This window comes from Sorex araneus, chromosome X, assembly GCF_027595985.1.
Source record: "Sorex araneus isolate mSorAra2 chromosome X, mSorAra2.pri, whole genome shotgun sequence".
Taxonomy (NCBI): Eukaryota; Metazoa; Chordata; class Mammalia; order Eulipotyphla; family Soricidae; genus Sorex; species Sorex araneus.
In genome coordinates, this window is record NC_073313.1 from 58,441,835 (window position 1) to 58,456,052 (window position 14,218).

General features: G+C 61.5%; 1 protein-coding gene across 1 annotated transcript; it reads left to right on the top strand.

Annotated features, from left to right (window-relative positions):
* Positions 1-1,752: 1,752 nt before the first annotated feature.
* EMD (emerin) lies at positions 1,753-3,690 on the top strand. The gene is made up of 6 exons (XM_055120686.1): positions 1,753-1,935; positions 2,019-2,129; positions 2,280-2,345; positions 2,523-2,656; positions 2,956-2,999; positions 3,079-3,690. The coding sequence occupies exons 1-6, from the start codon at positions 1,854-1,856 to the stop codon at positions 3,395-3,397; spliced, it is 756 nt and encodes a 251-aa protein (XP_054976661.1). The 5' UTR covers positions 1,753-1,853; the 3' UTR covers positions 3,398-3,690.
* Positions 3,691-14,218: the final 10,528 nt, after the last annotated feature.

Below are 14,218 nucleotides of genomic sequence, written 5' to 3' on the forward strand. Positions count from 1 at the left end.
ACTGCTCTCGGTATCTCTGCCCACCCTTCCCAGGGAACAGGCCCCTGATCCAGGTCCCTGATTTCCCTTAGGATGATCCTGAACCTCCTCTGGACCACACCGTCCTGGCCTGCGGACCAGGTTCTGGCTGGGGAACCATTAGCGAATGCCTGGCGGCACCCAAGACGCTAGGGTGAGTCTCCCCCCTCCCTGGGTACCCAGATCCTCCTCTCTGTGACAACTGGGTGCAGGGGCCTCTAGGCTAAAGAGCTTGGCTGCTTTTGGGGGGGCCGGGAGGGGTCTGTGGTGCAGGAAAGCTGAAGGTGCTCATGGGGTGGGTGCCGGAAATGTCCCAGTTCCACCTCCTGGATTATATTCGCCGGGCACTCTGGTGGGTCAGCACGGTGAGGTGAGGGGACATAAAAGGCAGAGTGCCGAGGCAGGTGCGGGGACCGGGCTGCTCCTTGGGGAGAAGGCACACTGGAATTCCTTGACCTCATAAGGAAACAGCTTAGGTCTGTATGGGAGGGGTGGCGTGGGGGAGGACCAAAGCTCCGGGACAGGGGCCAGCATTGCAAAAGAAGGCTTGGAGAGGGGCTGGGGACAGGGATCTGGCCCAAATGCAAAATCCCATAGGCAGCCTCTGCCTGAGCGGGCCAGAGTCCCCTGTGTTGTCAGTCCCGCCCATCCCTCCGCCTGGGCAGGGGCTGCCATGCAGGGACTCTAGGGCCCCTTACACGGGAGCTGACCCTTACTTACACCCAACACCCTGCATTTCCATGGTGGGGCTAAAAGGCAGGGCACCTTGAGCAGCCCCACACCCCATTTGCTGGATGAGAACTGGTCCTCGCCACTGTTATCTAGGGAAGGAACGGCTCTGTAGAATAAGGGCCTCACTGGGCAGTGTGGGTCGGTGGGGGACTGTCCCGGAGGACCCCCTGCAGGGCTTACTGGAATCAGTCGCCTGCCTGCAAGGGTTCAGCCCTGCCTAGCCATCTCCTGGGTCACAGCGAGCTGGGGGGGGGGGCGGTTCCGAAAGACGGAAGGCCCCTGCTGTCCCAGTGTTGCAGCTTGGGGACTGCCTCCTGCTTTCTGGGCCTCGCCCAGCTCGCGCCCTCTGCCAGTGCCCCTTGGCACGCTGGGTCCCTCGCAAAGCCGCTTGCTCCTGGAGCGCTGGTGACCGCCTGGCCCAGTGCCCCCATTTCCTCAGGGTGGGGTGAGAAGGAGGAAAGGCGGGAGGCAGGCGGTGAGGACCGACGGGGGCAGGTGGACAGAGCCCAGAGTCCGGGGACGTGGGGGCGTCTTTCGAGGTCCTCGCTGTGGCCCGCGCGGGGGGGGCCACACGCAGAGCGCTGGCAGCGGTGCCCGAGCGGGTCCGGCGCTCCCAGGGCGGGCTGGCCCCTGCCCGCGGCTGCTGGGGAGGGCGCCGGGGTCCGGTCCGTGAACCCCGGGCGCTGGATGGCAGCGAACGGGAGGCGGCTGGGCCGCGGGACGGGGCGGCGCCCGAGGGAATGAGCGCGCGAGTCCCGCCCAGCCCCGGCGGAGCCCGGCCGGTTTCTGCCAGTTCGCCATCCCGGCCCCGCCCGCGAGCGCCCCCTGCCCGCCGTCCCCGGCGTCGTCGGCCAGTCTTGGCGTGCGCAGGCGGCTCCCGCGCGCGTCCTCGCCTGCAGGGGCGTGTGCGCGGGGCCGCGCGCTCCCACGGCCCGACCGGTCTGAGCCGGCTGCTCCCCGCCGCCGGCCCCGCCCCCAGCCCGCGGCCGTGACGCCGGCGTGACGGGGCCGTGACGCGCGCGCAGCCGCTCCCGACGCGCTCGCGCCTGGCTCCGCGCGCAGAGACAGCTCGCTCTCGGCCCGACCGTCGCCGCCGCCGCGCCATGGACGACTACGCCGTGCTGTCGGACGCCGAGCTGGCCGCCGTGCTGCGCCAGTACAACATCCCGCACGGGCCCGTCGTCGGTAAGGCGGCCGCCGCGCCCCCGCCCCGCGCCCCCGCCCCGCGCCGCCCCCGCGCGCCCACCGGCCCGCCCGTGTCTCGCCAGGTTCCACCCGCAAGCTGTACGAAAAGAAGATCTTCGAGTACGAGACGCAGCGCCGCCGGCTGTCGCCCCCCAACGCGGCGGCGTCGTCGTACTCGTATCGGCGGCTCTCGGGTGAGGCCCCCGCCCCCCGGGCGGCCGCGGGGGAGGGCCGGCGGCGGGGTGGGGAGGGGGCGGGGGGGGCCAGGGTGTGGCGGGGGGCGGAAACGGGGGTCGCTGGGCCAACGATGGCGCCCACCCCCGCCCATGCCGACCTTAATCCAGCCTCCGACGACTCGGACATGTATGATCTGCCCAAGAAGGAGGACGCCTTACTCTACCAGAGCAAAGGTAAGGCGGGGGAGGCGGCCACCCCAATACCACGCCGCCATCCCCTCCCCCGTGGCACCCCCAGGCCCTCTGGCGAGCCTTAGCCCCAGTAGCCACACCTTTTCAGGGGCCCAGCATGGTGGGGTGGGGGCGGCGGGGCGGCTGTCCACTCCCTGCTTCCCGGGTCCTCCTCCCCAGGCTACAATGACGATTACTACGAGGAGAGCTACTTGAGCACCAAGACCTATGGCGAGTCGGACAGCGCGGGCACCAACAAGGGCTTCCGCCAGCCGTGCCCCTCCCTGGTGGATCCCGACTCCTTCAACTGCCAGGTGAGCCGCAGTGCCCAGCGTGGGCAGACGGCAGGGATGTGGAAGAATCGGGCACCCTCCTTAGGCAAATGGTGGTACCACCACCTCCAGGGCCACACCCACCTGCCCAGTCAGGGGCCCTCTGTTTGCAGGCTCTCCAGGCCTGGGTGGGAGCTAGGCCCCAGCGTGTCACGTGTGTCGGTCCTGGTGGGAGGGGGAGGAGGCTGGGCTTGGGAGCTGCTGTCATCATAGAGCGGTGGGCAGTGGGGCCTGCGGGCTGGCCCTGCTGTCTCCAGCACCCTCCCCCAACTGTTCTGCAGGTTCGCGAGGACAGCCTCTTTTCTTTTGAGGATGGCAAGGATAGGTGAGTGGCAGCCCGGGCCAGGAGCCTTGCCAGCGTGACCCAAGCCTCCCTGGCCCACAAGCTCCCCTCTTTGTCTCAGGGAACGCCAGCTGTTTGGCCGCGACAGTCCCTACCAGAGCATCGCGCATTACCGCCCGGTCGCCAGCATCTCAAGAGGCCTGACCTATTACCCGTCTCCCTCCATCTCCCCTGTGTCTTCTTCCTCTGGCCCCCCTTCGTGGCTCGCTCGCCGTGCCATCCGTCCGGAGAAGCAGACCCCAGCGGCGGGGCTGGGCCTGGACCGCCAGGTCCCGCTCTGGGGTCAGCTGCTTCTGTTCCTGGTCTTTGCTGCCTTCCTGCTCTTCGTCTACTACTCCATGCAGGCTGAGGATGGGAACCCCTTCTGGACGGAGCCCTGAAGAGCTGGCCGTGTCTGGGGGGTGGGGGTGGGGGCGGGGGCTTTTCTGTGTGTTCTAGCCTGCCTCGTTCTGCTTGTTGTGCCCTGGAGGCCGCAGACCCAGGCCCTGCCCTTTGAGCCTTCCCTGCTTGCCGCTGCTGCTCAGGCCCAGGAGGGCAGCCCCTTCTCCTGAAGAGGAGCACTTGGTTGTTGTCCTGCATGCCTCCTGTGTGTGGTCACCTCGTCGGGGGGATTCACCAAAGGCCACCCTGACTTTGTGTTTGTGGACACAATAAAAAGACCGTTTATTTTTAACCTCTGGGCTCTTTCTGCTGCTGGGGCAAGTTGGGGTCTGCAGGCTTGCCCCTGGCTCTGTTGGCTCCGCCTTTTGGTCCTGCTGATGGGGCAGGGCTCATCTACCTCTAAACACAGGCGTGCTTTGCTTCTGGGCTACTTGCTCACTTCTCCCCGGCACGCTGGTCACTACTTACCAAGGCGAGCATGGTGGCTGGGGCGTGGCCAGTGGGGACCTGGCTTGGGATCGCAGGTGACGCTGTGGGTGGAACACCTGGTGTCCCTGGGCACCAAGTGCAGGGGGCAGAAGGGCCGAGGGAGTCCGTGGCCAGCAGGTCCCCTGTTCCTTACCTGCCTGCATTTTGCTCCCCTCTGGGTTTCCTGCCAGGGGTCTTTTGTAATCATCCAAGTTTACATCTGTTTCTCAAAACGGTGCTAAGGAAACCCAGGGCCGAGCCACCTGCAACTCGCATCTTCGTCCTCACTGCCAGTGACAGCGGGGAAGCATGGAGGCTTGGCACAGCTCCCAGAAGCCAGGGTGCTGGGCTCCTGGCTACAGGGGCAGGACTCAGCCAACTCTCGACTGGCATAGCACCCACAGGCTCTCTGCAAACATCTGTGGGCACCAGGCTGCGCCTGTTCCCTCCAGTTGGGGTTATGTCTGCCTGCTGATTCTGTCTCCCCACACTTGTATGTGACACTAAAAGTCACGAGGCGTTTGTGCATTTCCAATACACCGAAGAGAAGGAAAGCTGACATTGAGTGGTGTGTGTGTGGGCCCTGCAGCCTCAGCCCGGACCCCTCTCAATCCCAGTGTCGGGGCTGCCTGTGGTGGCAGAGGTGGGTAAGAGAAGACTCCCGAACTGCACAGAGATCCTGAAGGGAGTGCAGGAGGATGCCGCGTGCCTGTGTGAGCAGCCGCCATGGGGGAGGGGGTGTGATGCAGAGGACATTGCCTGAGCCCTTGCAGGAAAGAAAGGCTGGGGAAGAAGGGGGCCCAGGTGAGCTGAGAAAACATAGTGGCGTCTGGCCTGAGAAGGGAGGAAGAAACTGGCCTCCCAGATGACAGTCCTGTGGTGCTCGTTGACCGCTGCGGCACCGCCTCCGCCCACTGTGCGACAGATGAGGGTTCCTGAGGGCTCCTCCAGAACTGAGCCCCAGGCCTGTGACATGGCATCATCTGCAGTCCAAGTGTTCCCCAGGGCCCTACTCTACTGGCCCCACTCTGCGCTGCAGTGCACTCTGGTGACCCTCTGTCCCATCTAATTCCTTAGCCCCCTCCTGAGTGTTCCAGAGTTCCAAGTGCCACAACAGGCTCCCGGGACTATGAGGGTCCTGGGAGCTCTCAACTGGGGGATAGAAAGGGTCTAACTCGCAGCTGAAAACTCTCCATATCCCTGGGGTGCCCTCACCCCCAAGGCAGTGGGCTAGCCTCTGAGGCATCAGCAGTTCCAGGGAAGATAGCAGGGGCGTGGATGCTGCCAGGCTGCTGTGAAACACACCCTCTGATAGGATGGGGATCAGGCAAGCAGGGCAGTGGCAGGACAGGGGCACGGCCAACTGGACTGTCCCTCAGGCCAGACGCCACCCGAGGGCGCCAGCATCCCAGTCAAGTCAGGTCCAGCCAGCAGTTGCCACCCTCCCTCCAAGGCCTACCAGCCCAAAGTAGGGGTGGCCACCCCTGGAGGCTTCTAGAAGTGCTAGGGAGAGGAGTGGGAGAAGCCTCAGGATTACCTGCAGGTGTGTGTGTGTAGGGGCACCCCTGGTGAGCCGCCTGTGCCCTGGTTCCAGGGGAACCACAAAAGCTACAAGGCAGCCCCGCATCCCCATCCTTGGCCTGGGCTGGCATGGGGGGAGGCGCCAGCGACTCTCCTGTCCTTCCCAAAGGTCCCAGGCCCACCCCAGCACCGGGCTCTGGCCAAGGCCTGACCGACCAGGGGCTCCAGGTCTCAGCCAGAAGCTCAGGCGGGAGCGCGCGCATCCCCACACCCCCCAGGGCTCCCGCCAGGCTAGCCACAGCCCTGTGGCACCACAGGTGCCAGGGGAGGGGGGGATGCCCACGTGGTGCCCATCCAGGAGGAGCAGCCCACGACCAAAGGGGCCCCTGGCCAGCCCAGGCTTGGTCAGCAAATCTCACGCAGGGGTTGGGGTGGGTGGGGAAAGGGGCAGAGCCTGTGCCGGTCATTTTGAGGAGCAGCCCAGTGGGGCGAGCCTGGGGCTGCAACCAAGGGCCCAGCGGCGCCCTCAGACTCGGGGTGCCCAGGAAGGCACCACACTCCTGCCCGCCAGCACGGGCACCTCCATCCACAGGCATCGGGGGGGCTAGGGCGGGGGCGCCCCTCAGGGCGGCCTGAAGGCTGGGCTGCTCCCACCCACGAGCCTCCACGCCCCAGGGCCCAGATCCCCAGAAGGGGCGCCTGGCACTGCCCAGCCGCACCCCGCTTCTGAGCCACTCAGCGGCCAGGACGCGGGAACAGGCTGGGCACTGTGGGAGCGCGGGGAGGCCAGGCTGTGGGGGCCTGCACAGTAGGGGGCTGGGGAGGCCAGGCCGAGGGGCCAGGGGCGCGGTGGGAGCCCAGGGAGGCCAGGCTGAGGGCCGAGGGCGCGGGAGGGAGCGGCTCGGGACGGGGGTCTTGGCACCGGGGCCCAGATCCCCCGCTGGAGGGGTCCCGCCAAGGCCCGGAGGGTGGAGGCGACGCGGCGGGCGGGACCGGGCTTGCGGGCCGCGCCCTGACACCAACGGCCGCCTCCTCCGTCCGCTCGGGCCGCCCCCGGAAGCCCCGCCCCGCGGGAAAGGCGGCTCGGCCAATGGGTGGGCGGGAAGCGGCGGGGCGGGGCCTGCGGCGCCAGCTGACACGCCTTCAGCCCAATCGGCGTCCGCCGCTGGCGTGGGTGTCCCTCTCGGCCCCGCCCTGCCCCGGGGTCTGGGCCGTGGGCGGGGCGCGGCGCGGGCGCGGCGGGAGTCGTGGGTTCGGTCCCGGGACGCCCGGCCCTGCCCGTGCCTGTTCGCCTCGGCCCGCTTCGCCCCGGCTCCCGTGGGAACGCTCCGGAGGCCGTAGCCCCTTGGACGAGCCGCCAGGGCGCCGGGCCGTGCGCGTGCGCATTGGCGTCAAGTGACCCCCAGAGCCGCCGGTCTCCGGCTGCCACGCCCCAGGCCCCCTCCCACTGACCCCCGGTGGCCGCGGCTTCGTCCCGCCGCCCCCTGGGCCCCAGTGCCCGTGTCACTCCCGCGCTCTCCCGGAGCACTGTCCCGCGGGTGCGCCCGGCGCCGAGCGGCCTAAGCGGTCCCGTGCTTGGCGGCGTCGCCCACGATCCCTTCGGAGCACCCGGTGACCCGGGCGTCCCGAGTGGGTCGGGCCTGCTGGCCCTGCGCCCCCTCTTTGGGCTCAGCCCTGGGGGGGGGGGAAGGGCGTGTTCGTCATGGCCGCCGCGAGGCTTCTTGGAGGGCGCCTGCTCCTTGCAGCCTTGTGTCTGCCCTGCCTCAGTGTCCCGCTCTCCAAACAGATGCCTCTGACTGAAAGTCCTGGCAGCTGCCCATGGGGCATTTACCTTAAAATAAAGTGCAACAGTCTGGTGAGCCGCTTTCCCTGCATGCAGCCAACCCTGGCTGGAGGGTTGAGTAGGGTCTTCAGAGCACTGCCAGAAGTGATCCGTGGGTGCAGATGCAGACGTAAGCCCAGAGCACAGTATCATGTGGCTCAATCACCCGCCCCAGTTCTTGAAAACGAAAATTAAAATAAATAAAAAAATTTCCAAGTGGCTCTAGAGCTAGAAGACAATGAAGGCCCTTGCTCACATGTGCCCTACCCTCCAAGTTCTGTGTTTGCATAGAGTTCCCCGAGCACCACTTGGCTCGGCTCTTACCCCATACATAAGTTACAATGAGTGGGCTGGGGAGATAGCACAGCAGGCAGTCACTTGTCTTGCACACAGTCAACCTTGGTTGCATCCCAGGCACCCCACATGTTTCCCTGAGCCCCACCAGTAATGATCCCTGAACCCAGCCAGGAGTAAGGCCTGAGTACCACGAGGTATGGTCCCCAAGTAAAAATAAAATCAAAGTAGAAATTTCTAAACTGCCTAATGGTGGTATGCCATGTTTCTTCAGCATGGTGCCTCATTTATGCGCAAAGAATTGGCAAGTAGTCACTGTCACTGTCATCCTGTTGCTCATCGACTTGTTCGAGCAGGCACCAGTAACGTCTCTCATTGAGAGACTTATTGTTACTGTTTTTGGCATATCCAATACGCACGGGTAGCTTGTCAGGCTCTGCCGGGCGGGCTCCATACTCTCAGTAGCTTGCCGGGCTCTCTGAGAGGGGCGGGGGAATCGAACACGTGAAAGGCGAAAGCCCAACCGCTGTGCTATCGCTCCAGCCCTGGCAAGTAGTAAGAATTTTTTTTTTTTTTGCTTTTTTGCTCACTCCTGGTGATGCACAGGGGTCACTCCTGGTTCTGCCCTCAGGAATTGCCCCTGTCGGTGCTCAGGGGACCATATGTGATGCTGGGAATCGAACCCGGCTCGGTCGCGCACGCAAGGCAAATGCCTTACCCACTCTGCTATCACTCTAGCCCCAGTAGTTAGAATTTTAAGAAAGACTGTGGATGAACTCTTTAGCCACCTCATTATTCTTTCTTTTTAAAAATATTTTTTGGTTATACTTGGCGGTGTTCAGAGGTTACTCCTGGCTCTGCACTCAGGAATCACCCCTGCAGAGCTTCTGGGAATATATGGGGTGCTGGGGATCAAACCCAGGTCATCTGCATGCAAGGCAAGCGCCCTACCTGCTGCACTACTTCTTCATCTCAGCGAACTCTTTGTTTTTGTTTTTCTTTTTTGTTTTGAATCACATCTGGCGATGTTCAGGGATCACTCCTGGGCATTCTTGGGAGACCGTATGGAATGCTGGGGATCAAACCCAGGTCATCTACATGCAAGGCACGCACTTGTCTCACTGTACTATCTCTCCCCCCCTATTTTTGGGGGGACACACTTGGCAGTGTTCAGGGATTAGTCCTGGGTCTGCATTCAGATATTACTCATGGCGGGCTTGGAGGACCACCTGGGGATGATGGGAATCAAATCAGGGTCAGTCACATGCAAGGCAAGCACCATACTTGCTGTACTATCACTCTGGTCCCTCTTTTTTCTTTTCTAAGCAATCACCAATAGTTTATTCATTTATTTTAATATTTATTGTTTTTTTTCTACACCAGACATTCAGAGCTTACTCTTATATCTGTGCTCAGGATCACTCTTGGTGGGGCTAGGGGTACCATACGGTGTGTCATGCATCAAACCCAGATGAATCACTTGTGAGTCAAGTGCCCTACCCCTGTATTATGTCTCCAACCCTCACCAAAACCTTAAACATGAGTGAAAATCTATATGCTCTGCAGATCTGTACTTTGCTTTTCTTGGACCTTGTGTTATGTTATACTATACCCTACATGTTGCTACAGTAAAGTCAGCTCATTTTACCTCCTTGCATATGTGTTTATTTCTGTGTTTGTGTGCATGTAGTATGGAGGAAATAACCCAGGGCACTATCCATGCTTTAGATTCTGGGTGACTGCTGTTTAAGAGAATTTATGGTCTGGGGATACAGCACAAGTCCCATGATAGCTGTTATACTTCTTTATGTTGGTTTCTTCTTGGTAGTGTTTTTGTTTGGTTTGGCTATGGAGCCACACCTGGAGATTCTCTGAGCTTACTGCTGGATCAGCACTTAGGAATTACTACTGGCGGGGGTTGGGGGGTCATAATGGGGTGCTCAAAATAGAACCCGGGTTGACCGCGTGCAAAGCAAGCTCCATCTCCTCCTCCTCCCCTTCCATTTCCTCCTCCCCTTCCATCTCCTCCTCCCTTCATCCATGTCCTCCTCCGCTCCATCTCCTCCCCCCTTTCCTCTTCCAACCTCCTCCTCCCCCACTCCATCTCCTCCTTCCCCTTCCATCTCTTCCTCCCCAACTCTATCTCCTCCCCCTCCTTCTTATCCTCCCATTTCTATCTCCTCCTCCCCCTCCATCTCCTCCTCCCACTCCACCTCATCCTCTCATCTCCATCTCCTCCTTCTCCCCTTCCATCTCCTCCTCTCCCCTCCATCTCCTCTCCAGCTCTCTTCCTGGTACTGTTAAAGCTCTGAGCTTGGGACATGCACTGATGTCCCTCTAGGAGAACTAGCACCAACGCAGACCAGTAATCTTCTCCAGGGGTGGCCTGGCACAAGGGCCAGTGTTCCTGTAGGACATGTACATCAAATATGAATCAGTCTGCTTGAGGAAATCTTCTCAAATGCAGACCTGAATCCATCAAGGAGAATTAACTTGAACCTGGGCCAGTATCCCTCCAGGAAAATTAACTCAAAATTGGATGTCTCTTATGTGTTCAATTAGAGATTCCTTGAATGTGGACATGTTTTTTTTTTCTTTTTGGGTCACACCTGGCGATGATCAGGGGTTACTCCTGGCTTTGCACTCAGGAATTACTCCTGGCGATGCTCAGGGGACCATATGGGATGCTGGGAATCGAACCTGGGTCGGCCGCATGCAAGGCAAATGCCCTACCTGCTGTGCTATCTCTCCAGCCCCTAATGTGGACAAGTTTTCCTCTGGAGAATTGCCTCGAACCAGTAACAACATGTCTCACAATGGAGATGTTATTGGCGCCCACTTGAGCAAATCGATGGACAACGGGATGACAGTGCTAGGTCAGTTTCTCCCCTTCACCGTTAGTTTTCCTTCCTTCACTATGGATGAGTCTAACTTGAGGCTTATTCCCCACTGGCAGCATGACCTCAAACTTGGACCAACCTCTAAGCTTAGCCCATGCTGGAGAATGTCCTCCAACATGGGCCAGACTCCCTCTAGGAAAATTGCTTTGAACATGGACCCGAGTACCCCTATGATAAGTCTCCCCTAGGGTCACGTCATGAACCACCTAAGAGAAGCACCTAGAACACATACCAGATTCTTTCGAAGAACTGCCTTGAACCCTGTCCCTCTAGGCCAATGACCTTGAACATAAGCGGTTTCCGCGTAGGAGACCTGGAAGAGAGATGCTTCCCTCTGGAGAAACACTTGCCCAGCCTCCTTGGGTTTACCGCCTTGAATAGGGCATGGTCTCCCTCTAGTGGAAGCGCCGTGAATGGGTCAGTGTCCCACGCTCCAAAGGCACCAGCCCAATCTAGGGTCACTCTCCAACTACGAATATTACCTTCAATGTGGACCAGTCTTTGAAGAAAATTACATCACACATGGACCAGTTTCCCCGGAGCAGAATGGCCTGGAACATGGAAGCGTCTGTTTTGGAGAAGGGCCTGAAATGTACACTGCTCTCCTCTAGTGGAATGAGCACTGAAACATGGAGTTTGAGTACTGTGGGTCCATTTGCACGTTGTCACCCGGTTGCATCCTGGAACCACAGATAATCTCCAGAGCTGAGAGTAAGCCCTGAGCACCACCAATTGTGACCCCTCCCCCCCCAAAAAAAAAAAAACAAGGCGAAGGAAGATTCCTTTCAGGAATGGCTGAGTGAGGGAATCTTCCAGAATTTCCCAGGAAGGGAGCCAGCAGAGATGCTCTTGGCCGGGCCTGGGTCCTGCTTGTCCCTCCGGGAAGATGAGTCACTTCTTAAGCCTAAATCTTGGACCCTGCAGAGTCCAGCTCCTCCAGGCCGAGGGGTGGTGTCCTGTCCCCCCCCCACAACGTGACCTCATTAGTTGAAGGTGGAGACAGACATAGGCAGGACCAGCGCCCACACGCCATCCTCACCACCTCCCAGAGACCCCGTTCCCCAGGAAGATGGGTAATCCCCCCACAGGTGGCCTGTCAGTGGCTGGCCGTTGTCAGGGTAGGGCCTGCACCATGCACTTGGATTTAGAGCCCGAGCCCCATTTCAGGGCTCCTCAGGGCAGAGTCCCAGGTGCGTCTGGGGAGTGGCAGGATCTCCTGAGGGTGCTACTACCTCCTCATGCCAGCATTGCCTGGGAGAGGTGAGAGAGAAGAGGACCACCTTCGGGAGTTTGCACACAGGAGGCCAGAACCCCTGCACCGCATGGCCCTGAGCCAGAACAGGAAGAACCCACAGCACAGACTCAGGAGCAGCCCCGGAGTGGCACAGGGTGTGACCTGGAAGAGGAGGAGAAGAGGAGGAAGAGAGGTAGGAGGAGAAAGAAGAGAGGGAGGAGGACAAACAGAGGAGGGAGGAGGAGGAGAGGGAGGAGGAGAAGGAAGAGAAGGAAGAGATGATGGATGGGGAGGAGCAGGAACTGGAGGCGAAAGAGGAGATGTGGTGGGGGAGGAGGACATGGATGGAGGGAGGAGGAGATGGAGGGGGAAGAGGAGGAGATGGAGGGGGAGGAGATGGAGGGAGAGGAGATGGAGATGGGAGGAGGGGATGAAGAGGAACGAGGAGATGGGAGGAGGAGATAGAGGGGAAGGAGGAGATGGAGGGGGAGGAGGAGGAGCAGGGGGAGGAGGAGGAAAGGGAGCAGAAGAAGAGAAATTTGGTGGCTTCAGGTGTGGTGTTCTGATTTGGGGGGTAGAGAGCATTCCCAACTGTGCTCAGGAGTGACCCCTGGCAGTGCTGCGGTCCGTGTTCAGTGTTGGGAAGGAACCAAGGTGGGCCCCGGAGCCCCGTCCTGGCTGCCCCCCTGCACCTCAGCCGGGCGGTCGGATGTGTGGCTCTTGGCCATGGCGGTTGTCTACTAAAGAAGGCATCTGTGTTGCTCGGTAGGCCCCGGGAGCAGCCCATGCAGAGCCCAGGGAGCAACCCGGAGAGCTGCAGACGTGGGGAAGAGTCCCTGCCAGCGAAACCCCAAAGGGCTGTGGTGAGCGCTCTGCGTGTGGGGAGCACCCCAGGACCATGTGCTCCCCAACCGGATCTGGCCCAGTCCATGCTCTTGCTGGGTCACTGGGTGCCGTGCAGCCTCCCCCGCCCCCGCTTGGGCCCCCCTCAGTGTCCTCCCCGCACTGTCCCTCTGCTGCCCGGGGCGGGACTTCTGGTCTCGATGGTCATTCCCCAGGCTGGATGAGGGCACCGGGGGTCCTGCGTCAGCATACAGGGGCCCTGCAGCGCTGCAGTAGACCCCTCCCCCACCTTGGCCAAGCTGGCCTGGTGGCTGACAGGGACCAAGAGCGGCAGAAAGTTGGTGCCCGCCTGCTCTGCAGGCTGTTTCTCAGGCTAAAGGCAGGGCTTCAGCTGCCGGCCCCAGGTGTGAAACGGAAACTGGGCCCCCTGCTTGGCCTGATTGGAAGCTGACGATGGGGAAGGCTGAGGCTCCTCTCAATTTGCTGGCCAGTCCCCGCACCGGCCCTCCGTGTGGTCCATCTGGGCTTCCCTGGCTGGAGTATGGGGCGGTACCTCGCCTGAGTGTGTGCCTGGCTAGACCGTGACACCTACTGTCCTGGACATCCTCTCCAGGGCCCCGCGCGATTTGCCCGGGCAGTGTAACAGCCCCTGCGCTGACCAGTATACAGCGGTGCAGGGGGGCCCCCTGAAATCCTGAGAGTCGCTGCGTGCTGCAACTGCAGTTATCTTCGTAATGGGAGATGACGGTGATCACCCCTCGTTCCTGACCCTTGCCCCTGGCTTTGCAGGGTGCCTGCTGGCCGGCAATGCTGTGTGGGGTCTGTTCTGGGGAAGGTGCTGTACGTGCTCAGGCTCGCGCCAACTCAGAAGCGTCACCTTCCGAGCCAGCGCAGTCAGGACACCTGGGAGGCACCCCAGCACCCGCCCTGCCCTCCCGCCCCTCATCCCGTCGCTCTGGCGCCCCTACGCTGGGCCCTACCTGCAGCCTCCATCGCCGCTCAGGTCGAGGTTGGGCGTGGTGCCCACAGTCCACCCGGGGCAGGGGTGGGGCGGCTCGCTGCATTGCACCTTCCGGCCCGCCAGGTTCCGCGGCGTGAAGGGTGCTAGGCTGGGTCGGAGGGCAGGCTTCAGGCTCGGAGCCCGCGGGGATTCTGGCGACGCTGACTGGCTGGAGCAAGTGAATGACGGCAAAATCAGCAAATGACGTTTCGCGGCCCAGCGGCGGGCCAATTGCGGCGATGTGCAGGGCGGGGCGTGGGCGGGCGTGAGTGTAGCCAGTGGTGGGTAGGGATGTGCCTCGAAGGGAGAGTGCGGTGGGGAAGGGGCAAAGGCGGGGCAGGAACCCGGGCTCTGGGCCCCGCGCCGACCGGGTCTCAGATGCTCAGGGCTTCCTCCTGGCTCTGCACTCAGGAATCCCTCCTGGCCGTGCTGCGGGGACCGCGTGCAGGGACATGCCCTCCCCGCTTTCCTATCGCTCCCCAACACCTTACTGCGGCCTGCCTCCATGGTGTCCTGGTGCCCGCCTTCCCTCTCCGTCCATTGCATCTGTGTGGGCGGTGCTGGGCAGCCTCTCCGAGCTGCATTTCCCAAGGCACTTAGAGAGCCATGAGTGCCGATGTGGCGCCAGTTGGCGAGGACCCAGGACTGAGGCCACCCACTGTGTCCTCACTCTGGCCTGGCTTACCTACATACCAGAAGGGGACACTGACCTGTAAAAGCTGTGTCTTCATCCCATCC

Bases quoted from the DNA above. Each gene is read 5' to 3' on its own strand.
- EMD (XM_055120686.1), top strand. From the start codon at position 1,854: ATGGACGACTACGCCGTGCTGTCGGACGCCGAGCTGGCCGCCGTGCTG. The intron at 1,936-2,018 runs GTAAGGCGGCCG...GTGTCTCGCCAG, and splicing joins CCCGCACGGGCCCGTCGTCG to GTTCCACCCGCAAGCTGTAC. The intron at 2,130-2,279 runs GTGAGGCCCCCG...ACCTTAATCCAG, and splicing joins CTCGTATCGGCGGCTCTCGG to CCTCCGACGACTCGGACATG.